A 26,842-nucleotide genomic window follows, 5' to 3' on the forward strand; every position below is an offset into this window, starting at 1 on the left:
TGTAACGAGACAATTGACTAAAAGAAACGTAATCAATGCGAAACGAAAGCGGTACAGAGAATGATCGAGGCTAATGATACTCGAAACGTTCACCGCAGAAAGTAAATTCCATAATCAAGTACCCGAGAGGGAAGTTGGAGAAAAGATGCTTCGACACGGTATTGTTTGAATTTCATTTCACGAATTGCATCGAGCTCCGGCGTAGGCAACGCACCGACGTCGGCGTCGACGATCCAACGAGAAAGAAGGGAAGAAGAGGGCGAGCAGATGCGCCGTTAGGAAAACTCGAGGGAAATACCAGGGCAGGTCGACGGGAGCGAGCGCAGCGTCCCGCCGCTGCTGGTCATTTTTCCCTTTTATTCGTTCCATTCGTTCGTGTCACTTGACGCCGGCTTTGTGTGCGTACGCGTCCCAACAACCAAACGAGAGGAAGAGAGAGGCCGCAGGACAGCCAGGCGCTGTCCTTTGAATATTTAGAAAGGTGCAGACATATTTTATTTAGACCGACGAGAAAACAGCCGGCTTCCGGCTCTCTGCTCACGAAACTCCGCCGCTCCAGCACTTTTGTTTCCCTGTGCCTTCTGCTTTCCGTGACGCGTTTGAATAATTCTCACCAGCCCTCTCGAGATCCGTCTCTGCTCGATTCCTGGACCTGCTTCGGTATCTCGAATCAGGAAATTAAGAGTACATTAACGATTCGAAGATCGCGAAAATTTTCATCGAAATAATTGTCAGGGATTTTGGTTCAGTTGGGCGGATCACTCAGAACGCACGCGTTATCGGCAAGGATTTTCTTTCTCGTTTTGCGATCCACTCTTCTAGAAAGAATATTCGTGTTCTTTCGGACGATACTTCTATTCCTTTGCCATTGCGAGAGCCTCACGTGCCAAAGAATTGTTATGGTCGGAACAGCGAGAATCGACACTCAAATTGCACGTATCGCTTATTAATTATTCGATGAATATTAAAAACGGAAACGTTGGATATGGATTAAATTATCTTTCGATTAATGGACATGCCAATACTGTTGATTAATTCATTTTCATTTCGATCTATTTTAACGCACGGAACAGACAAGAAGGGATATTAAGCGATTGCTGTTGCTAAAAATCACCAAGCAGAGAGGCCGTGAACTTGCGCGTCAACATAGGCCAATGTAATTTCTGCTGTCGCCCATCTGCATAGCAGCGCCCGAACTTCAAGAAGTACCTTCCATAAATCGTTCGAACGTACAATAGCAACATGCTAAATACCGTCGACGGCCCTTAAAGTGCGTCGTTGTTATCACGTTTACGTAGTTTTTCCAGCGATAGGGTTGTTTTATCGTTTCATGAATCAGTGGCAAGCACAATTACAACCAGTAATTTTGCTTCTCTTTGGAAGAAACAGTCTCTCTCCCGGGACTAAAGACTGCAATACCCTTCCCACCTCTTGCGAAGAATTTATTCCTGGTCGACCGGCCATCCAGAAACATCAAGAGAATACACTTCCTCCCCCTTAATCCAGATTGTATCGGAGGGATTTCCGTTTCGCGTATTCTACTAGCGCCACTTGCGCCCGCTTTGTTCGAAAGCGTGTGGCAAAAGGGGAACGAGAACGTGGGGCAGAGTGGCTGGCTGCTTTGAGTGCTTAGGGGAGACATATTTTATTCAAATGCACAAGATAATCTCGGTTTGCGTTGCGATCGCAAAAGATTCTCCATCTTAGATATTCATCTTGCCAACAAGGATGTCATTGTTTAAAGTCGACGTTGTTTGTCTCTCGCGAAAGTTTTCCGTCTTTTTACATCGATTGGTCGAAACAGGCTGTTTGTGCGACATTTTTCATATACGTAACGAAGCCATGTCAACAGTCGCGGATTTACCAAACGATTCGTGACGACGTCTTGTCTTCCGTGTCACCGAGGTGGCTAAATCCATAGTACGAGCGAAGCGAAATGCAGATTCTTTGGTGCGAAATAAAACGAAAATGCAGAATAAGAAAATGGATACCTCGTTCTCGAGGTAACTGAGTTCGAAAAGTTGTCAAATATGCAGTTGATTTATTTCCAATTGGATAAAACTGGATAATTGGCAGCAGGTTACCGTGCGCGTGGAAATAAATAAAAAACGAGGATAATTGTTCTAACTTGGCTTGTACCATTAGGCTCGCGATATATACAAATCCTGTTCTTTCAAGTGTAAAGAAGCGTAAATCGAAAATATTGCACGTCGATGGTAGAAATAATCATTCGAATAGGAGGAGGCGATAAAAGAGCCGGTCGCACTGGAGAATGGGCTTTTTTGCGGCCAGTGAAAAATGAGGGGTGAAACGGTTATCTGGGATTACCGGGGTGGGACCACGGAAAAAGATATTCGATCAACGCGCGGGATCTGAGGTGTCCTTGCTGGATTACAAAAGTCCCGCGATCGTCTCGCTTAATGCTCTTCGAAGTCTCCTGGGAGGCATTATACAAATTCTAACCAACCTTGGACAGACCAAAGTGACAGAAAAATAGATTCGCGGCGTCCTTTGGCCGCGTTTTCCTTCCATTCGTTCGTCATCTTCTCTCGCCTGACCTAATTTCAACCTAATTCCTCGTGAGACGAAAAAGAAACAAAAATTATCGTACGTACATTCGAATCTTAAATCTATTCGAGGAAATTATAGAAGATGGTAGATTCAACGGATTGGTACAAAATAACTGTTCTTTAATCTCGCGTTGGTGGGAAAAAGTCGAAGGCAAAGTACCAGCAAGAATCCGATTAGTTTTGTTGCTCGATTACGCGATAACTGGAAACTCGAACTAACAAAGTACGCCTAGCCCTTGGTAATTAATGGCTACATTCCTAGTTTCGATAATTAAGATGCTGCTGAAGCAGAAAATCCTTTTGAAGACAACAAAGTTCATCCTATGGAAGAGTAAACCTGCTTCGAAATGTTTCCTTTGTTCCGAGTCTCGCGTGTTTTTAGACATTCAGAAACGAAACATATTTTCTCCGTGTTCTTCGCTTTTTGTCGCTTCAGAGTTAGCCAGTGGAAGGAATGCGAATCTTCCAGTCTCGATTATTGACTGCGATCGTCTACAGATCGGAGAAGAAGCAAATAGCATACGTATCGTAGATGGAAGAACATTGAGGCAATTTAAATCGAAGGCTGCAAAGATTAATTGCGAAATATTTGCTCGGAGATTTTCATTTCAATAATTAACCGTGTGCTTTGTCTTACAACGTGAATTCAGCGTTTCGACCGTTAAACACAACCTAAAGGCCGCGACGTGCTTTGCGATATGCGAGCGTGTGTCGTGAAAAATGTAACAGTCGAGACTTCGCGTGTATCAAAGCTGGAGTTGCGGAACAAACGTTTGTGACGTCACGCTAGTCAAGTTTTCAGCAATGCCTGCTACTATTCTCTAACACATTCCTTCATGAACCGCCGAAAATTTACATAATCCAGAACATCCAATCTTGTGGAAGATTGGAAATACATTGAAGCGATTTATCGACAGCGCGCGTCCGCTGGATTAATTTCACTGAGAGCAACAATTCGCGGGAACGTCGATGACGAAGAGGAAAGGCGCGGAAACGAAGGAAAGGCGAACGTAGATAGAGTCGATGGTGGGAAATCGGGAGAAGTATGCGTTAATTAGGGTCAGCGCTGGCAATTTGTGGATTTGTGGCCAGCCTGATGCATACCGCCGATGGCCAGCCTCGAGAGATGGTTGCTGCGCCGCCAGCTCCATGTTATTCGTCTACGGTTAACCTCGTTCGTTCCGCCACCAGTTTTGCCCCAGTCGTCGTCTACGCCTACGTACACGGCCTATCTGCTGCACTTTCGTGTAATTAATTGCCGACGGTGGTTCTCGTTAAATCGCCCGATCGTCCGAAACGTCCGTATCGGGCGGACACGAACTCGCGTCGAAAGGTCGACGAGTCGAATTTGCTTGGGAAGTCGCCGATGACGCCGAAAGCCTGACCGAATTACGCGACCTGCATCCTCCAGATTAATCTCTAAACTAGCTAGTTTCCACCGGTTCTAATCAAATTGTCGGCGAGGTTGCGCCAAATAACTTGCTCAAACGTTCTGAATGTTAGCAATCCTCGATCGGTCGGAAGCTCGAGGCGAAAAAATTCTTGGTCCTCGTTTCCTTTGGCGCGTTTCAATCCACGGAACGCCCAATTCGACTTTATCCCCGTTGATTGGCCTGCATGGTTTCTAATCCGGGGTTTCATGCAGCCGCAACAAAGTTTCCCTGCCAGTTTCCTGTTTATTCCGGCGGATTGAACTACGAACGTCGCACGGTTATTTTCTACGCGGTGCGCCATCTACTCGGCGTGGTATTTACATTTGATCAGTCCCAGGAGAACGAAGAAAGATGGAGAATATTACGTCGTAGCCTGGTGTTTTCGTTTTATGGTTGAGCAAGGGAAAAAGAACTCGCTCGTAAGGAAGGAAGTTTTTCAGCTGGAATCTTTGCTTTTAGTGGGTTGATGATGCGCGAGAACTGGCGGGACTCGCGGATCCAGAAGTTCTTCCGGAGCAATTCTATTTACAGCAGGGAACAGGATAGAGAAGAAAAGATAGTATCGTATCGAATAACATCCGCGTTATTGTTCTCGACAAAGAGGTGCCGCTTTGTTTCTCTTCTCCTGATTTTACTACTTGTTTCATTCATCAAACTTTGAATCGAGTCGAATATCTCCGAAGACCTCCTTCTCCTATTCTTTCTAAACAGAGTTGTTTAATTATCAAACTTCACGATCCACGGTCAGGATCCACGAGTCCGTCAACTTCAGCGGCAGAAGGAAAATAAATTAAAGCGCGAGATTCGTTAACGACACTGATACTTCAACGTTGGCAACCTAAGATCCATATTCCACGAAAGCTTTAAGCTTCTCAACCGTTTATAACTGTGGGCTATCGATCACCATAATCGCTGAAACAGCTCGGTATAATTCACAGCCAGTGATTTCGTGGAAGATAAATCGTAGAACGGTTCGAGCATAGTCCCCCATAAACATCCACGTCGACTTAATCGTTGCCGTGGACGTCACCGCGGACAATTATTCATTCACCGTAGACCAGGTTTCTCGGTTTCTAATCGTAACCGATTCCTCCGTTTATTGTTAAAGTCTCGCCGATGATCTTCGTGCCGAATCAGCTGGTCGGTGCACCAGCTGGGACGAACGTAACGATCGACTGCCACACGGAAGCTTATCCACGGGCGATGAGCTACTGGTTCCTTGGCGCCGAGATGATACTGTCCAACGAGAAGTATACCACCAGCATCATGGAGAACAGTTACAGGGCGTACATGAGGCTGACCATAAGAAATCTGCAGGATGGTGACTTCGGCAACTATCGTTGCATCAGCAAGAACTCGCTGGGCGAGACTGAGGGTTCCATCAGATTGTATGGTAAGATAATAATAAATAAATAATCGAAGAACGTTAAAATCGTTGAAACGATGTTTCAAGTTTTCCGCCGTTTTTTTCTTATCCATATCTTTGCGTCATATTTTTGTATCTGTGTAATTAGATGTAGGAAGTATGATTGGTGGGATGATACACTTTTGTACACAATTCAAGCGACACTTGTTAATTGTAAATACTTAAATAACATAAAAGTAAATATTAATCCGTGTATTTTCTACTAGTGTTGCTAGTTGGCAGGAAATTAAAGGTTTCGTAGAAGAATACCACTGTAAGTAGAATTAGTGGTCAGACAAATGCGACTTCGTTATTTTATTACGTAATACCATTAGTAGATTTGTCGATTTTGACCCATTTGAAATATGGACAAATATTTTAAACATCTTAGAACGTAAAAAGGAATTCGTGTAATTTCAAGGTAGATTCGTAATTCGATTGTTCAGGCGAAATTCTTCGTGGCATCTTCGTAAATTCAGTGATCGATCGATGACTCGTGATAAAGTTAAAGTTGACTGAACGATTGGGAAAATAGCTTCGAAGCCGAACCTTCAAGATGCATAATTTTTATTTCAGCAATTCCGAAACCATCCGCAGCGCCGAAGGCCACGGAGATCAAGAGCAGCGCCAACAAAGAAGGTGAGAGCCTCATTGAATATTGCACTTCGAGCCCCGAAATCGATATCACGTAGGTCCTCTCCGACGCTTCCCTCTTCATCGAACTCATTATATCCGTGTTTTATTTTCGAATCTACTGCCAAAAAGTTGCACCCCTTGCGTTTCCATGCAGCTGCAGCCACCAAGCGGCCAAACAGCACAGCTGGAAATTGAATGGTCGAGGCTAAACCAGGCGAATTGCGAAATATTTAAATTTCGTAGTAACATGCTCGACCATTAAATTTCACGAGAGATCAAGAGGTTTACTTTGGTAGTCCAAACAATTTAGACGAGAGTCCCGTGTCCGTATCGATTGCTTCACGGTTGGTTGGAGCACAGTAGGAACGTTGTCCCATCTCCTTCGAAAAGGGATACGTTTCCCTACAATCGACTACGAACATCCTCGATACGCCAACGACATCCGTTTTGCCTTACAGTATATCATCTCTTTTAGATTCGCCAGTTTGATCTTTCCGTTAAAGACGCTCCTCCTATACAATTAGAAATTCGAAGAATTTGTCCACTGACGTAATTTTGACCAGGGAATGGGCCTCCTTTTAATTTCACAGTAATAAAATTGGAAAATTTCTAGTTGAAAATTAACCCTTTGTCTGATATCGAGTTACCGTTTCAGTTTGACAAAGGCAGATTCTGCTTGACATTTCACAGCCGGCACAGTATTGCAGATTACGACAGTTAATAATTGCTCGATCAGCTATTTCAGAAGCTTACGAGGCAAGCGATCAAGGCCAAAGACAAATCCATGAAAATGTGCGACTATGTTTGACGGTAAAACGCCGTGGCGTTGACCGACCAGAGGATTATTCTCGAAGAAAAACATCTCTGAACGAGCAATTACGCAGGAGCGCAATCCTCGGCGAAACTAGCGATTCTAACTCTCGAATGTAATCTTTGCATTAGGTGTGCACATTGTGGCGCGTGTATTATTAAAGCAGCGCGAATAACTTGGGCGGATGCCTAGGTCAGGTCCCTGTGGCTCTGGCCCGGTGTTCTCGCAACGAAACCAATCTCAATATGCTGCATTATTAACGCCATACAAGGCTCGGTCACGACGGTATTACCACCATTAAGCTTCGCGATTTTACTCGTAGCTTGACTCGCCCGGCAAACCATGGATTATTGTTAGATCTTACGACTTACGCAACTGCCCTTAGCTACAGATTTTCACCTGGGACACGATCTTTGTCCCGCCGTTTTTGCCAACCTACGGCTAACATTTGTCGAATAGAAAATCCGTTCTATCGTGCGCAGATTCAATTTTCAAGGGGTTCTGCCTTGTCGAAGACTGAACACGCGGAACGATCGAGTCATGATTAACCCATACGTATCCTAAAGAAGATGAAAAGTATCGCCAAAGATGTCGTTCGTTGGATTTTCAAGTACAGATAGATCAAAGACGGTAGAAATCTTAATATCTCGAGGGAATATTTCGATAAGAAAAGCAATACTAGCGTTTTAAACGTATCGGGTTACTTGACAGATGTTACGCCAAAGAAATTATTTATATTATTGACAATTTCATTAGTATCGACAGATTGTCTGCTGTCAGATTTTCATCTCGCGGGTCTAATGTAATCTCCGGTCGAATCGACATTACCAATTTCGTATACAAGAATACCGCACATTTTTCTTCGCCATTTAACGAAATTGCAAACGTAATCCAAAAATCGTCTATGTATGTTTCGGACACGTACGCGCAATACAGCTATCGATGGCTGGAAGTGCGGGAAATTGTTAAGGAATTTTAAGAGAATGAAATTTAGGCTATCTTTGAACGAATAAATGGGAAAAGGTTTATTCGTGTTGATAATTAACGGAACTTAAATATAGTGCAATTTTCCGAGCGTGTAACTCACGCGTTCATTAAGGTTGCGAGATGACTGGAAAAGGGAAACGAAATGTAACGACGTAACAATCCTCTCGAGCGAGGATTTCCAACCTGTTTCCAGTCAGGCATCGTGCAACTGTCGCACGGTTTTATCGTAATATACGAGGCGGATGATTGACTGCCGTGCACGAGAAAGTTTCGCGAAATCGGGCGGTGGTTCGTGTTCGTCGCCTTCCGTGGCTCGAAATCAATCTTAATATTAGCGAATTATTAATGACCCGACCGTGGCGGGCAATAACTCACGAATGGGACGTTAAGCGCCACCGAACAGTTTCCAATGGGACCGCGTTGCTCCTTATCTGGCCAGATAAGACTCGAAGAGGAAGCGAGACCTTCGAGGTTGACGTATCGATCGACAAACCCCTTGACACTTGGCTTTCCTCCATTCAACCATGTACAGATCATTTCTTTGAATCCGTGTCGAAATGATACAATTACAAAATATACTTCGTGGAAACGATATACAACGAGATCGTGAAATCGGTCAGTAGTTAAAGTCTACAATTTTCGATAAATCGTAACATCTAATCGAAGATACATGGAGAGTCGTAGGGACCTCAAAATCAATTCTTTCTTCGCGGTAAGGTAACATAAGGTTATTGATTTTATTAGATTCAATCTTGAACGTCGCACGGAATAATCAAACTAGTTATATATCGTAAGACGCTACTACGGTGTAACGTGATAACGAAAAAGTGAAAAACACATATGTCTACGATAAAAAATTTATAGATCAAGACATCGTATAGATCGTTACAAGATAATCGTTACGTAGCTTACGTCGAATAAAACAGACAAAAATGGCACAAAGAAAAACAGCGAAACATCGCTTCTTATCAATTTTGAAATGATATAGAAGACATCTTAACCAAGTCGGACGGAACTGGTATCTCGGCTTGGTGCTTTATCTTGTGAGCTCGCTATTTCTTTTCCATCGAGTATAAAGATAATACAATAATTCAAAATAATTCGCCTTTTATATATATATATATCGAACTTCCGAACGCACGAAAAAGGAATGTTGCTGCGTTTATCGGTCCATGGTGACCACCCGCGAATCTAAAGGATGATTTTAATTTTATATCGGAGCATTATATTGTCGGGTCAACCGGTGACCCAATTAGCCGCATTTAGAATTCAATTACCGCTGTCCTGGCGAGAGGCCGCGCGAGGCCAGATTGCACTGTTGCGAACAGATATTTCACGAAATCGGTATCGGCTCGCGTAAGAATCGCAAAATCGCTCGGCCAATGCCAACGTTAAAGAAATATTCCAAGTTCTATTCGATTTAGAATGGTATACTTTGCTGTTTGTCACGTTACTGTGTAACTATGTAACTACTATGTAGTGTTGCTATAACGAATATGTTTAAAAGATGCAGAATTTTCCTATGATTTTAGACACGTTTACTTTATTAGTATTTTTAGTATAGACTAAGTGTTGTAACAAGTATGTTTTTGAACGATATCTTAGATCTAGAAACTTCGTATATATGTATACTTTCCACCTTATAGATAACCATTTTAGTTTAGTGTAAAATGTAGCCTGATTTAGCGTTACCAATATGCATCGTGCAACAGTTCCGGGATGCTGCGAGAATTAAAAAAGAAAAGTGCTTAACTTACGATGATTCGTTAGAATCTACTATGTAACCTGATAAATTCTTATTACAAATTTCGCTGCTATAAAGTCGAACTAGCCGGTAAATCTGCACGGAGCGAGCCCATTATTTATACCGGCTTATAACTCGTTAAACACGTCTCTAAATCTTCCTTTCAAAAAGTGAACTTTACGATCGCTTGGAATTTCCTCTCTTTCTCTACCTCTTTGTGCCCTCCATTCTGTGCCCCTTCGTCTCGTTGGAATGGTTGCTTCTCGCCGAAGGGTTGGGATTAGGCCCACGAGAATATACGATATTTAATAATGCCTCGACACACTAGTTGCCTCTCGGGACACCCATCGATCCTACCGGCCGTAATTAATTATCGTGGAGCAAGGAGGCCGGAATTATTTCTGGTATTAGCCTCTGGGCTCTGACGCGTCGACCTTTTTACTTGCGAGTATGCTTTATCGAACCATCGACTCTAGACACCGGACGAAGAGATCGATGCTTCCTTAAAAACGATATTTCCCTCCTTAGGGACGCTCGTCTTCGATGGAAAACGTAATACTAACGCTTACTTGTTGGTTTCAGTACACGTTCGCGACAGGGCGAATTGTAACTTTAGCCGAACCGTGTCTCCTTTCTCTCTCTCTCTTTCTATCTATCTATCTATCTATCTATCTATCTATCTATCTCTTTCTCTATACGTAAATTAGTCTACAGAATCCCTTTCTCGCGCAAGGGAAAAATTTCAACGTTTACAGGGTTGGTTAAGCTATTATTCGGAGACAAGAGAAACGGATAGAACAATCAGCGTTAACTCCCTGAACACGTCGATTCGTTTGATTCGCGTTTCAATCGGCTCAAAGGCTCCTATACGCACGGGAGATCAGGTCCGATCCGAATCGCTTCTAACTTCCAATTGAATTACTTCCGACCGATCTCCCTGACCGTTCGCGATCTCGCTGCCGGGCAAGACTCTCGTCCCGATCTTTCCTCCGCGTCGCATCGAACAAGACACGGAATTAATTTCTCGATTTGTCCGAGGCGATCTCTTGTTCGAGCCACGCGGTCGTTTAATAAGTACACAATACCGCGATACAAAGAGCACCTCGTCGTCTCTAAGAAGAAAACGAGACAACGGTTGACCCGTCTATTTCCTCTCGTTGGCCGAACTTTTCCATTTAAAAGCAGATATAGGAGTGGCTCGAGTCCAAGGGTAGCCTGTTCCCTCTGGATGCACCGGAGGAATCCACGATTACCCCGCTACTCGATCCGCGGATTCCTGTTTCACGGTGGATGCGTTCGCAAGAAACCAGAAAGGTGGCACAGAGCCCTTAAATTTTCAACAAGTTATTCGGAAAGTTGGCCTGGACGCGGCAACACGGAGGAAATAAGAAAACGGAGGCTGCTTGAGGAACAAGGAAGAAAATAAGGGTGGAGAAATGGTACAAAGGTGTGGCGGACGAAAACCGGATGAAATACGAGGCTGGTCGCGATTGCTCGGGCCGTCGGTATACGAAAGGAAACACCCTGCAGAGAGAGGCGGTCTTTGTGCGCTTGTAGGACGAGGATACACAAGAGCCGGCCGTGTTCTTGACTCAGCAAAGATGGTAGCCCCGGCCATATTGTTACGAGAAAGCAGAGAGGACAGGGACGAGCCAGGGACGGCGACGACGTTGTAGCAGTGGGTGCAAAGGCTACGAAACAAAGTTGGTGCGGGCGTATTTAAACTTTTATTCGAAAACTTTTTAGCGTCACCCCGTAGCATCGTCGACGATGCCGTTGTCATCGTTGCTCGCGTGCAACCCCCGTGCACGATGTTTAAAGGGCCGCTTATTTGCCAGCCAGAAATGAAAGAAAAGAGGCTTCTGCGAGAAAGTTGCTCCTTGCATAGGAAGAACTCGCGAGCAACGCGCCGCTTCTCCTAGAACCTTCGAGAACATGGAATATTTCAGGAGAACGAACGAACCAGAAGTACGAAGGAGCGAGTTGACTCGGGATTATGAATCCGGGAAGGGAATTAATCGAGCGGATGCCTCTCTCGAAATTCGCCCTGCTAACCTGCTCACCTGTTTATTTTCGGACCAAGCTCCGTCGGCGAAGCTACTTCTTATTCGCAACGCGAAAACTTCCCCTCTTGGAAATTAATTATTTCTTGTCCCCTGAACCGGCGTTTAATCTCGCATGCTTTTGGTAAATTGTTAACGAGCCGACGAAATTTTCTGTGAAATTCCTATCGCTCTCCTTCCGTAATCGGTTTAGCTTTTCGCTCAGACATACGATAGCGTAAATTTAATCGCGAGGTAACTATATCATGGATATATACGTAGCTGGAGAATATTTCTTATCGACGAATAAGTATTCTTCTAAGGGACAGGCGCGAAACTTGACATCGTCTTGTACAATTATACGACGCACGCGGGATAACTTGGAATATTCCGAGCGATTATAGAGGCCAGAAATAACTAGCGAACCATCTTACCAAGCCACAAATGTGTATAGAGGCTAACGATATGTACGATGGTATATGGTCCCGTGTTGGACATGAATCCGAATTGCGCCCTTGGTTGATGCGCGCTATGCAAAATTACCATCCGAGCGAAGTTTCAATCTTCTCTGCGCAAAGATTGCCTTAGGGCCACCGCTGTAGCGGTTGTAGACCTTGGACTTCAGTCTGGCTATTCCGCTTTGTTTTCACTGTATGTATAGTGGCTCTAAGTTTGTTTATCGACTAGTTCAAACCGATCGTAATTCGATAGAATCATATGGCACGTCTGTATTTTGTTCGATGAAATCGTTTTCTCCGATTCAGAAGCCACGACTATTAGATACAAGTATTTTATTATCACTGTCAGTTACAAGGAGAACTCGAGACGGGCAAACGAGGAAACAGGAGTAACAGACATAACAGACATATTTGTGTAACATTCTCGGATCGAGGGGCGGCTTCCGTCGTAGTTGCGAGGAGTTGAGAGAACTCCGGGCCGAGTTTGAGAATTAAGAGAGGACTCGATCCTTGCGAAGGACGTGCGGCAGGCGCGGCTGGATGGAGAAGACAAAAAGAAGCCAAGGGTAATATCGAAACGACTGAATTCCGGCGAAGTTTTGAAACGGTAACGTGCTCGCATCCTTAAAGAAAATTCCAGTTTCAAGCGGTTTGCGAGAGGACGTATTTCGCGTGAACGAACTTACAGATCCTCGAGCAAACTCGAGAGGATCCCTGACCCGCGTTCGATCCGTGGAATTCCGAATTCGCTCGTATAAACCCGCGTAGCTGGCTTTCCCATATAATATAATAATACTTCCGACTTCATGGGCCATTTATTCGCCAGTCGATATTCCTCTTTTTCGACCGATCGAAACGTAGAGCACGCAAACCAGAAACGGTCGGAAAGCAGCGCCTGACTTGGTCGAGAGCGATTAGATACGAAAAGAAGAAGATTTGGTCGAGCGTGAATCATCGATGTCGAGAATCCTGGAAAATCGTAAAGAATCGCTCGTCCCGTATCCACTCTTGTCTTTTTTTCTTTCCATCGCGACTCTTTGTGCGGCTCTTCCTCTTTGTCGACCGCGCACGGTTCAATGGAACGTCCGTCACCATCGAACGCAACAAGTTGAACTTGGCTGCTTTTCAAAGAAGCTGCCGGAATTCATCAAACCGCTGCGCTGCCGCGCGGTCGGTGCTTGCCCGTTTTCAACTCGTCCACTCGAAACACCGTTCTCTGTGAAACGATAGAGGACATTCTGGCTGGCGTTTCCTTTCCCGATGAACGATCGCGGCCATCCCCAAACCCGCGAGCAACCCTCGTTCGTTCAATGCTTGCGTTTCACACACGGTGTGTTTCGTTTTATTCGACGAAATCCGCAGGAAACGCTGAGCGTTCCTTTGCTTTCGAAAGGGTGGATTTTCGACATCGAGAAAAAAGAAAAAGACGACGATTATGAAGCTCGAACTAATCGCGCCGGATTACCAACTGACTTTAGCGGATAATAGGGCTACGCTCGGTGGTTTCGCAGTTTTCCAACTTTCGCTCTCCCGTTCTATGTTCGTCGAGTGCTCTTGATGGCTCTCCGAGCACGTTTTTAGAAAGTTCCACTATGAAGGGTATTCGAAGTTCCGCCGGATCAGGATAAAATATCTTTCGCCGGAATTTGCCTAAACTTTCTTTGCCCGTATTCGAGAAATGCATATATAAACCGGTGGAATCCTCGGTCGTCTCGATTCCGTTTCCAAATAACCGTCGATACCGTTGCGCGCGATACGACATCCATACACCAGCCTCGTTTAATCGGTCGAATAGAAAAAACGAATTAAATGGTTTCCTTAACCGCGCATCGTATTAAGTCCCTATGGTTACGCAACGATCTCGCGCAGCTGTGATCGGGATTCAATTAAGAAACGGGAAGAGATCGGTTCCGATTGCAACGATTCTAGCCGTGAAATTCGCCCGGGTCTTGTATGGTGTGCGATGGTTGCACGAGGACCGGATCCACGACGATTAAACGATAGAAAGGCGAAACAAAAATTAGAAAACGAAAGAAAAAGAAATGATAGAGTAGCGGGGGAATAAAAAAAGAAACGACGAGTAAATAAATAAAAAAGGGAAACATGTTTTCGTAAAGAGGAAAGCAACGGAGAGGAAGAGAGGGAGAGAAAGAGAGTTGGCTGGGTTAGATGAGAAAGGTCCTAATCTATTTTCAGGACGACCGAGCACGCCGTCACCAGCAAAAAGGCCGACCACCGTGTGGCCATCCTCGTACAACCCCTACTATACGAAAAGGACAGAGAGGCCGCCTCCCCCGAGCGAGGAGAGGGTCGAGAGGCCAGAGCAGAAGCTACGTGGTAGCCAGAGCACAGGTGAGGCTTGCATTCTCTCATCTGGCCCTCCCTCTCCCGCTCTTTCTTTCGTTTCTCGTGTGTCTCTGTGTTGACTCCCTTCGATTTTATTCATCACGCACATAAATACACGCAAACACGCCACCCTTTTATTCGCCGCGCGTCTTCCAGGCTGTTCTCTGTTACGCGATATTCTGCACCAATGCATCCCACGCGCACAGGCTAAATTGATTGGAACGCGCGTGTAATAGAAAGGAAGACAGATCTTGGGGCCGGGAAGGGGTTGATTCGCGACGATTGTTGCCGAAACGTTCGATACTCGATTTCGATAAGACTCCGCCGTTTGCTTCGAAACTATTAAGAAACGAGGAAGACTCGTGCCGTTTCGTGGAATAACCACGCTGGCACGAGTTTCAGGGGAGGAAAGTTGAACTCGAGCTCGCGCAGCTGAAAGAATATACGCGTCTTCCAGGTTCGGTCGTACGAGAAATATACAAAATTTCCTTAGTATCGCTGTCAAACGTTTTACGGATGACCAAAGAACGTCCTTAAGAGTAACGCACAAGTTTATCGGTGCTTTTAAAGCTGCCTTCTCGCCGTACAAGGAAAATAGCGGTATTCTCCGTTTACGGTAATCTTATGTTTAGAAGGTAGAACGTATGAAAGTAAATCTTGCTGCCATATTTTGCGCTCTTACGATTGCCAAGCTTCGCAAACATTTTGTTTTGTTCCTTTCTTTTTTTTTCAACGATGCTAGTGGTTTGTTTGCGCGTAGCTTCTTTGAAACGTAGAACGCTTAAAAATAGAACGGCGTAGACGCTGATTTAAATTTCACGGTCAACGGCCGACAACGACCACGACATTTTTAGTTATGTCGCGTGTGTATTTCGTTAAATCGCACTGTCCTCGTTTCCAGACCCAAGATATCTGCTTACGTAAGACATCAGGCGTCTTAGTCTAAAGCAGCTCGCTGTAAACTCATCCTCGCGTTTGAAATTTAAGGGTAACCCTGTTTGCGCTGCATAATGCATCGCGTGTTTACAAGAATCCTTGCGTAGACAAGAATTTAATGCGTTAAGGGGCGCGTGGAGCGGAAAACAGCCGCGGGCTAGGCGAAAACAGCCGCATACCTGGTCTCGTCGCCCTCTTCGACTCATCCTCTTTTCTCATTTACGCAAATAAGATCGCGACCCGGCTTCTTTACGGTCTTGAAAGTAGCAACGACGTAATCACGTACGGGGTAATTCGGACAGCGTAGCGTATAATTTCGAGAATTCTCTCGGTGAGACAGAAAAGATTTGCCCTTCCTTCGTGCAACCTGTAAATTTTTTATAAAGCTCTTGTCCTTGCCTTGTTCCATCGAAATAGCCGAAGTCGAATTTATCCTGTTCCTCTTTCACTTCATACGCTTCATACGCGATGAGACGACGATGCGAGCAGCGTTTATCCGCCGTGTTCCTCCAAACCGAAACCATCTAATAAAATTCGTCTTGAGATGTTAAAAAGAGGAATCTAACACGTTGCAGATATATCATCGCCACACTCAAGCTTCAGTCTCGAATTTATTATACGCGTTATGCGAAACAGTTTGAAATTTGATTAGCACTGTAACAAGAACCGATAATCGCGATTATACGTGTATAAGGTTTAATGTTTGCATACAGATGCATCGTTGTAAAAGACGTGTCTGTAAAAGAAAGACACTTTCCGGACGACCTAATACATTTTCATAATTACGACAGTTATATCTCATTACATTGATAATGTAACGTCAAGATGTTTCGTATAATACATACGATAATACGTAAAAATTTGTATACGATAAATGTTCAAGTGAAATTTGTCGATCCGAGATAGCAAAAAGAGTCGAATTAAAAGGACGTGTTTAGAATGTTGACGGACCACCGCGGAGAAACCGGTAGTTTGCGATCAGGTCGTTTTGATGAAGCGTAGAATAGATGAATGGCCACTCGAATCGTTAACGGGATAACGAGCTTCACTGAAATGGTCCGGGAAGCCATTCCATGGCAACGTCATTAAATTCAAACCGGAACCATGGATCGACTGAATGAAACCTTTAATAAGACGTTTAGCCCTTAATGACCAATGTCGGCCACAATATTTATCTTAATAGCCGATGAATGGAACGATGCTTTCGATTCACCACGATTCGTGTAGTCTTCGTAATATCATCTGGCGCTTCAGCAATCTGATTTCCATATTCGTGCAAAATCAATATTTGTAGACCTGAATTTACCATTGTTATGTCGATAAAATTCGAACAGTTAAATTTATCGTCGCCAATGCGAAAGTAGGAAATATGACTGGCTCGTTTATCACAATTTTTTGACAAAGGCAAAAAATTGTGCATTATTAACGTAGAATCTGTAGCAAATTGAAGCTTTAACGGTTTTGAAAATTTGTCTACGACTGTGCGTTAAAACGTCCGCGACTCAAGCTGTAAATGAATCGCGTTTAACTCTTCAAAGAATCTATTAGGTTGTCCGAAAAGTTTCTTTCGTTTTATGAGGAAATAATAGACGCACGTTTTTTGGTTTATATTATTTTGTCGAATTACGTACGATCCATGTTGTTCTGTCGAGACAAAAGAGAGATTTCACGGACTTGGTTTCGCGTTTATACGAAGGTGCATTGTTGTAAAAAATACGTTTGCGAAGGAAAGACACTTTCCGGACAACCTATATTTCGAATGAGGTTTTCCTACCGAAAATCATTCGCGAAACCGTATTGGGGAAAAAGTAAATACCAGGCCTCGTTGAAGTATTTATCGTTTCGTTGTCGTGATACAAATAGCTCGGTGCAAACCGGCCATAAAGTATCCTCGAGGGTGTTATCACGTGGCGATTCGTGTCACCGGTGAAGCATCGTGCCGACTGATGCCCATTCATTTCCATTCATTAACGACCGTTAACGGGGTAATGTTTTAGCCGATCCGGAGAAAAATCAACGGGAGGTCTATCCGGGAATCTGTCAATTATCCGCGAACTTTCGGCCGTGAAATAGCACCCGATTCGCCGTTTGCCTTCTCTGCGATATTTTAAATAACGATCGAACGAACGCCCGTGCGACGTTCATCTTTTATTAAAATACCACTATCGATTCGACTCCTCAGCGACGAAACAATTTGACAGGCAAATGACATAGGTTTATTTTCGGGAAAGGAGAAATGGAATGTCCGATCAAGAATATTCTACCTAAGCTTTTATAACGTTTTCAATTTGTACACTTGGGAATTGCAAGAAACACTGTCTTTGGTAGGAATCGTAATACACAGAATGGCACAAAAACAACGCAACTCTAAGTTTAGATGGCGTCAACATTTTTAACGATAGAACCAGCCTTGACTAAAGCGTGAAACTCGTATCGTAGATACAAATTTATAAATACAAAGCGAATGAAAATTCTTTATCAGCTGTTACATTTCATTTTCACGGCGTCAAATTCGTAGAATTATTTCTCTGAGAAATTATAGAACAGTCATTTCGTCCACTTTGCCAGCTTCGGCATTAAAAAAGATACATTGGAAGATGTCTAATGATCTAACTGCATACACACAGCGTCATACCGTATTATTTTCGTGCGACAACGTAAAGATATAGTCCATCAACGAGTTTCAAAGTGTCGTTAAAGCCGGGGCAAACAGTTTCGCAACCGATTCGTCTGTCACTATGCAAACTAAAGTCTGACTCGTACGGTCCCATTCTACTGTACGGTGGGAGCCGATCACCGCGGCCGAACGTGACCAATTGTACGGCGTTTAGACTAAGTTCCCAAAGGAAAATGCGTCCGGAATTTTACGCGACACCGTGGCCGCTGCACCGATGTCACCGCGACGAGAAGCGGCAAACACGCGCGGAAAGCTCGAACGAAAGTCAGCGAGCACGTACCCGGCCGCGTGTGGCCGGGATTGTCGGACGTATCTAACACTGGTGAAACGTGGGAAAATCTAACACGGACAGAACAAAGTTCGATAAAGGGGCGTAAACTCGGAGATATTTCTTTGGCAAAGCGAGACGGAATCGAACGTAACGGAAGGATCGACTGGAACGTACGACACTACCATGAGAATTGCTGTCGTAACGCGAGTTTGACGAATAAAATGCTCCATCTTCGCTGCGAATGTAAACTTCAAGCTTGAAGTGCTCGCTTTTGTGAGTGTAATAGAAAGATTTTCTTTTTCTTCCCTTATTTCGTTCCTTTTATTTTTATTCTTCCCCTTTCTCTTGGAGGAATAGAGACAAATCTGTAGCACCGTGAGTCTTGTAAAAAATATACGCGAGACGTTCCAGTCGATCGATTCAATGCGACACATTAAACGTGCAACGATACCTTCTCAACGGGTTCCCTTTACACGTGCCGAAACGACGAACTCGTTCCATCGATGCGTTTCCCTCGGCCAATGGTCGTTACCCTCTCTCTACCGCACGACCATAAGTGCCCGATCTAATAAAATAGTGAAATAAGTTCGTGCCGTGGCAGCCGTTACCCGGGCAACACGCGCGATTTCGCTGGCTTTCTTACGACCGGTTACAATTGCATACACTGCGTCGTTACGGGGCAAAAGAATACTCGCTGCACTCGCTACTCCCATAGAGAATCTTAAAAGTTCTCAATAAACTCCGGGTAATATGTAGTACAATAAAAACGAAAAGGAGGAATAGAATAGAACAGCAGGTACTTCGCTCGAATGAAACTGTTATACATACTACAAAATACGCTGTAATTTGTCGCGGTAAATAATACCGCGCGTAGTCAGACACCGCGGCAATTAATAATAGACGGTGAGCGTGAAGAATCGCTTCGATCAATCAGCGATACGCGCTACCATCTAGATTTGGTAGCGCCGTGTAATCTGTGTATTCGTAAATGTTGGGATCAATAGGCTTATTAGAACCGAGATTTATCACGTCGATGAAATTCAGTTAAAAACGGACAGCTGATTATTCTTGACAATTTACTTTGTTCCTTGTCATAATCGATATTCACCTGTCGGAAGAATTCCAATGCATTTGCACGTAACCTGCGAGCACGCTAAACGACAGCCACTTATCCATTTCTAAGCCACCGCCTGCGTCTGGAAATTCTCGCAGCATCAAAGACACGGGCACACCGATAGACAGGCACGGGTCGAGAGTGTCGTAGGTGGCGTTTTGAAATATGCATGGGCATCCCTTAGTACGTTTAGTAGGAAATTACGTAGGAACAACACGCGCCGCCTCTATAGCACGCCGTTAATATTAACTACACCCCTCTCGAGTATTATCCCAGGGGTAGCGGAACCGAGGCGCAGCCACCTGCTAGTGGGTTACGCTTTTAGGTTACAGTTCGCCACCGAAACGCGTGCGCGTGCCGGCGAAAATTGCTAATTTTAGTTTCGACGTTGGGCGCCGGATCCATTTACTTGTACTACTCGTCCGAGCGAAAGTGAAGTCTTTGAGATGTACTACTTAACAGAGTAACGAAGTGTTCGGGAAGAGCGGTGAAAGAAGTTCGACGTTTGGCGCGAGATCCATTTACCTGTACTACTTATCCAGGCGAAGGTGAAGTCTTTGAGATGTACTACTTAACGGAGTAATGAAGTCTCTGGGAAACGAAGTAAAAAAGTTGAGATAGCAAGATTTAAAGATATTTTACGCTGTCGATCGGCCAATTTTCATATAAAACTTCCACGTTTAGCACTGTATTAAAAATATGATAATTATAAAGATATCGTACGATGTCATAAAATAGTAGACACCGGAATATAATCTTCTTGCTACTTATATACCTCAGGCCATTCCTGTTCCACCGATCTATCGTAATATATCGAAATTAATATAAGACGAACTGTGCCGTGTCCAATCGTATCCGCTAACGAATCGTATAAGACGCAAAGCGAATTAGAGACGAATTGGATGATAATGGTTAGCACGGAAGGAAAACAGAGGATCATAGGATCAATGGAGGAACGTACATAATTGATCGGTAGATTTATCTTTGAAATTGTCGGGTGTGTATAAGCAAAGAATAGCGATAAGAAATTACCGAGTAAAACCACGAGGAAGATGTTACATCATCGGCGGTCTAGTTGCAAAACGCTGTCGTGCACGCGAAGCAGCCTGCAAGGAAGACTTTAATTGCGGCGTTCCGTGCAAGCGGACTTTAAATAACTTGTTGCGGATTGGACAATTTAACGGCGCGAACGTTCCTTGCATAAAACGGGATTAAAGGTGCGACGAGTATCGCGAGACTCCGCCACTTGGAGGTTAGTGGTTCGGAAACAATGGACGAAAAGACACCACTTTTAAATAACGCGATAAAGACTTATTCGAACGACGGTACTTCTTCCTTTAAAAATCTATTTCGTAGATAATTTCTATCTCCTTTCGTTGGATTCCTCTTGAACGATCGAAACGTTATCACAAAATCACTGCAGTGGCTGTGCAGCGACGACGCTACTGGAAGGTGCCATAATTCACGAAGCAGGAAGTCATGTTGCTATGTTTATAATGAGAAAAAAAAACAGGTCAGCGAAATAAGATCACGTAGGAGTGTCGCGGAGAATATTGTATGAAATTACAAAGTACATGATATTATTTTTCAAGACGAAGAAACGACGATGTCGTGGAAATGTCTGTTTCTGGAGATCGTCTCATTAATGAAGGGATCCGTAATTTCGAATTAGTCAGGACGAGTATTATTCGTTGATTATCTTATTAAGATCTAATTAGGCAATTAAGAAGTGTTTGAAACGGAAATTAAGCTCCGGATAGCAGGAGGGAAAAGCACGTTTATGTGAGAAAATGGACGGTCTCTACGATGGCGCGAACAGTTGGCAGCAATTTCCATCAGCATCTCGAAAATTCCTATTTCGTAGGTGGTATCGGGGCCGCGAACAAAAAGCATTAGCGGTTCTGCATACTGGCGTATCTAATCTATGAACGCAATGTAATCTCACGAGCGGTTGATGCTGCTAATGTCTACCATGCCAGGCATCCTCGACTCCTTGAAATTTCGTGGACACTTAGTAGTACGAAGCTCTCTAACAAGAACCACGGCCCTGTGTACGTAGCCGCCAACACGCTCGCGTTTCCCGGAAATTCAGTCTAATCTCAATTTTCCCGCGCGTTCTTAGCATTAACATCGGTTGACCGACGATAAACTTCCGGTCTATCTTCTTGCTTCGGTGTTTCCACCTAAGAAAACTGCCTGTCGGTGTATCCGACCGAGGTAGAATGTGCAAACGGCGAGTTCTCGCGACTGACATCGTTACGAGGACCATTCTCGATCCACGAAGCTTTGCAGCGGGTATTTTCAAATATTCCTGCGGCATTATTATTCGAAAATACAGGTTTAATATCGTGCGAAGATAAAAGAAAAGTTACGATCAAGATCTAGTTACACCGGTAGTGATCGGTGAATTTTCGATTCAAATTGTAAATACTCGTTTCGATAAAACTTGGACGAATGCTGAAGAATTGAAGGGGCACAGTTAGCAAGGTCTCGAGCAATCTCAGAACGCCGTAACGCGTAACAGCAGTTTTGATCGTGGTTTTCCTCGTGATCGCATCTTCTTGAATTCACCAGCACCGCTTATAGCCACTATCTCCGGCAGACATCGTTGGCGTGTTCTCTTCCTCTTAAAGAACGTTTCTCGCTTCCCTCCGTGCACTCGAGTTCCGTTTCCACCGATTGGGGGTTGGCCTCGGAAACGTATACGCCAAGAACTCACAGCTAGCTCGATAACCAGCTAATGCTCTCGACAAACAGCACCGCGCTATATTTCTATCGATTTTCATGAGTTTCTGGATACTTTTCTAGCGCGGGTATTGCGGCTGTTTCGATATTGGCTGGATGTTCGATGGATATTCGTAATAGAGAGTTAGGTATATTTATTTATTCTGTGATTTTATGACGAATTGTTTGAACTCGCGGCACTTTTTACGTCCGTCAATCGTCGTGCCTCTACGACTTCAAAAAGAACAAAAATTTGAGGGAAAAAATTCGAAAAAAGCAAACGAAAAATATAGCGATAGTTGATGCGGTTCTCTTTGTTCGCAAACAGATTTCTCGGGCCTGTGGCTCTATTCAGGTCGCGGCAGATTTTATTTGAGAATTTTACAAATGGTTATATGTCATCGCGCGAATTCACGTTCGCTACGTCACAGATATAATTGTTTCCCAGATCGCGGCTTAACCGGCGCGGAAGTTTCACCGCTTTCCATTTGCGATGAAATTGAAAAACCTGGGAGTGAGATGTAAGTGACAAACTGAATCGATATGCAAAATTATCCAAGGAAAAAAACAAACAAGAAAGAAGAACGTACGATCCTGAAAAAAAGAGGAAAATTCGCAGTTAAAAACACTGAAAATCTCTATTGATCTGTGAACCAGTCTATCCAATTTTCAAACAAATTTTTTCGTTAAAAATCGGACGTATTTTTCCTTGAAAATGTCCACTATCCACGATACGTGAATTTGGATCACGTGTTGAATGGAAATCTATATTTACCTCGGAGTCAACGTATCGAATACTCAAAAAGCTATTTTCACTAAAAATCTCACTTGTTGTCTCTGAAAACGTTCCACTGTTCACGGCGCATATATCTCCAGTTTCTCTTGAACGAAAATTTTTATTAATTTCTGAACCAACCAGCCAAGTAATCAAAAAGATCATACGGATACTCTAGGGAAAATTTTCATCATTCAGGACACGCGAATCTCGAACCGTATCTTGAACAAAAAATTAATCTCAATGCTAAAAATTCTGAAAAAATTAATTTCATTAAAAAAAAAGAAACATACTCTCCGGACATTTCCGCTATTCGCGGAACGTGAAACTCGAATCGCTCCGTGAACGAAAACTTGCGTTAATCTCAGTGTCGATCTACCAAATTATTTAAAAAGTTATTTCAAACGAAGATCGAACGTATTCTCCGAAAAATGTCGACTATTCGTGACGCGTGAATCTCGAGTTCTGTCTGCAACGAAAATCCGTGCTGCTCGCGGTCGGCTTGAATTTCCAGCGTTCGACACGATGGTAACGTTAACAAGGATCACCGTGCCGGCTGTCCGTGTGTATCTGTTAGGTAGCAGCAGCGTTTAATCTCAATTTCCGGGGCTCGGTGTTCCAAGGCGCGCCGGCTGACGAGCAGTAAATAGCTAGCTCGCCGCGTTACAGCCAGATGCATTCTCGTTGCCAGTCTGTTTCCCATTTTCCCCTCTGTTCTCCGCGTTATTCTCTATCCACGTTTCTTCTTCTTTCGCGTAGACGTCTCCGTGGATAAGAAGGAGTACAGTTGAGGCGTGTTGGTTAAGCGGACCACGTTTCCGCTGTATCTTCTGCCAGCAGCTTCAGAGACGACTTTCTTCCTCCGAGGAAGATGCTCCCTGAATCTTCCACCAACCAAGGATATTTCAGCTTCTAAACTACCTACCTTGGCCTTCGTATTTTCTTATTAATCTACCTATCCCTGTACACCTTTCCAGTCTTTTTTTTTCCTTCTATCGAGACGGTAGCAAATTTCGGATCCTCGACGTGTTATTTTTTTTGATAAAAATTATTGGATTTAATCAAGTACGAGATAGATTGTATTGTAAGAAAAAACGAGAAGCTTGAAAAATTGAGGATACTCGTTCGATTTTTCCTGATACTATAAGACTGATTTGAAGATAGAAATTTAATGAAAGCTTAAAAAAATCAGGCCTCTGTCAGTGTGAAATACAGAGAAGATCAGAAATCGTACATCCCTTGTAGAATCGTTGGCAATCTTGCAGACGAACGTTCAGAGAATATGTATTACTTTTTCTATGTTCATTTTGGACCTGAAAATTGGTTCGGTGTATTGACGTTCCCATCGAACACATCGATCGACAACATCAAACGAAGTTCTTTCACACAAGCAAGCGTGTAACAAAGTCCAGGGTCTCTAAGCGATTTCCGATCGGCGCACTCGAGTGACCAGAGTAGTTGGTAATCCCCCGGTATCCCGAAGGACTACAGCCTGCTTATAAACTCGCCACCGTTGAGAAGTTAATCACGAAGACTTAGCGACCGCCTAATGCCCATTAGCTGACAGCTCGCCACCGTGTTTCTTTCAAAATAAACATCGATTAACCAGCTCGGATATTTTCACGGCGAAACTACCAACTTTCTCGTCGATTCCACTTCTATCATCCTCCAATAGTTGATACGTGGCGCGTATCGAAAAATCGCTCGTATTGTACGGAACAAAAGGTAAAAAAGGAAGGGACAAAGCGAATTAAAAATTGCTACCTGTAACGTGGCATCGATAGAATATCGAAAAAAATAACCGGCAAAGCGGGAGTTCCTTTCACAAAGAATGCTGGTATGTAACGGCGCGCGACGTTCGACAATAACGCCGGCACAAATTTGTCGAGCAAATACAGGTTATAGCCGTGGAAACCTTCGGCACGAGCGCGAAATCCGCGCATAAACGCGTTCGCGTATATTCCTATCGAATCCGGATGAAAATGATCTGTGATGGACGAGCGGTGATACGTTCGCCAGATTAAATTGTTGGACAACGTTCTCGAACACGTGAAATTGAAACGTTTCGGCCGGCGTTGCCCTCGCAACGAACCAATTTTTCCACGTGCGGGCACCATACTCTCCGCCCGTTGGAATTTCCTAAGCTGACGCATCGTTTAGAAATAAACGATACGCGGAGTACGATGTTTGCGGTGAAATTGAATCGCTTATCATCCCCCAGATCGCCGTTCAATCGAGGAATCTCCGGCCTGCTGCCGCTTTTCACCGGCATAATGTTGATATTAAATTTCCAAGTTATTCGATATCGATCATCAATCACGGTGACGCCGACCGGCAAACAAGATTCGTACGGGAAAAGGAGAAAAACGGTACCTGTTGCGCGATAGGGTTACAAACCCGAAGATGGGTATTCCACGGGATGGAAAATCGTTTCGAACTGAACGCGATAACCGGTTCGATCAATTATCGAAAATATCGTCTATATTTCTGTTGAGATATGACTAAAAAAGTTTCAACGTATAGCTGTAAAGTATATTTGATTTTAGAGGACGAGATACGAGACACGCTTTGGGAAAGAAGGAACTGAGAAAATGGAAAAATATCGTGTAGACTTAAAGCGGCGAGCTTACAACCTCTCGTGGCAAGTTTGAAAAAATATAACCTCGTACGCTAATTAGTACCATTATACCGGTCGTGATTCATTACGCTACGTCCATTTCTTGAACGACACGTTATACGACTCAGTCAAGGGTATAATCGATGAAACCAAGGGGCGAGCATTATCAGAAACTTTCTTTTTTTACCGCTGTCTATCACGCTATGACGCGCAAGAAGCACGGAATACACCTGTTGCTCACGGCCATCGATAGACCTATCCAGAAGCTTTTTAAAAAGCGACGACTCCGCCAAGCCCATAACGATTGAAATTTATCTACTTTCTCCGCGAGCCGTTTCAAACCAAGGGTGTTCATTCGAAGGAATTAAGCGGAACAAATCGACGGTCGTTCGATCAGGACCCCCGCCTTTCCATCGTCCTTTCACTAGAATCTATAGATACGTTTGGAACGCGGAGGTTCTAGAGATTCGCAGCTAATAAAAATCGTTTCTATATTCGGAAAATTAATTTCCAATTAGTAGAAGATTGAATATAGATATAAATTTAGAATGAATCTTTTGCAATTTCTACAGAAAGCGTTCGTATATATTCTTAAATTCCAAAGAAGCGTTCTTCTCGTTATTTCTCGATGAAATCTTTGGTAGATCTATGAAAGTACCATTATACACATAATTTGCCTCAGTCGAAGAATTTACTCCGATATCTTACAATTAAGATACTTATCGTAGATCAAAGTGGAGCGCAGAATTGGTCATCCAACGGTATGCGTTATTCCTCTTTTCTGTTTTTCCGTTGCCATGCCATTCTTTTCGCGTGAAACACAGGCAAAGTCCCGGTGACAAAAACGGCAAGGCAAATGTTTCCTGTTATCCCGTCTGTAACGCCTCGAGTTACAAGCTCGCTTTCTATGCAATTATGTTTAACAACGGAGAAAAAAGAACAGGGCGTCGCTCGGTCTTGTCCTTCGTCTTCATTTTTCGCGCGATAAAACGTGCCGCGCCGGGCGTCGCGTCGAGGAAAATTCGTTTCGCAAACAGGTCGCGCACGCGGAAAAACTGCTGTCGCGTGCCAACGAAGAAAAGAAGAAGAACGAAAGCGACCCGCGTATTCCGTAGACAGTCGACTATAACAATTATGCTCGAAACGCGTTAATTTTTGCGCGTACCGGCTGAAGCCAATAACGCTAAGTGACGCTAAGTGACAAATCTCGCGTCCCTTGTTCGTTTCTCTCTGATATTTCATGCGACGAGCACGCCTCCAGAGTAGATTTTTATCTGGACGATTTATTGTTTACCC

The 26,842-nt window shown here is 43.9% G+C and overlaps 1 protein-coding gene across 2 annotated transcripts in view; it reads left to right on the forward strand.

The window, feature by feature from the left end:
- Window positions 1-26,842, forward strand: part of LOC117157882 (lachesin) — a 272,842-nt gene that overhangs the window by 226,965 nt on the left and 19,035 nt on the right. For both annotated transcript variants that reach the window (XM_033336207.2, XM_076619842.1), the window contains 3 exons: window positions 5,112-5,396; window positions 5,985-6,047; window positions 14,283-14,438. In XM_033336207.2, the coding sequence (XP_033192098.1) occupies window positions 5,112-5,396; window positions 5,985-6,047; window positions 14,283-14,438 (504 nt within the window). The remainder of the gene's footprint in view (window positions 1-5,111; window positions 5,397-5,984; window positions 6,048-14,282; window positions 14,439-26,842) is intronic.

Source organism: Bombus vancouverensis, chromosome 7 (genome assembly GCF_051014615.1).
Source record: "Bombus vancouverensis nearcticus chromosome 7, iyBomVanc1_principal, whole genome shotgun sequence".
In the NCBI taxonomy this organism is placed as follows: domain Eukaryota; kingdom Metazoa; phylum Arthropoda; class Insecta; order Hymenoptera; family Apidae; genus Bombus; species Bombus vancouverensis.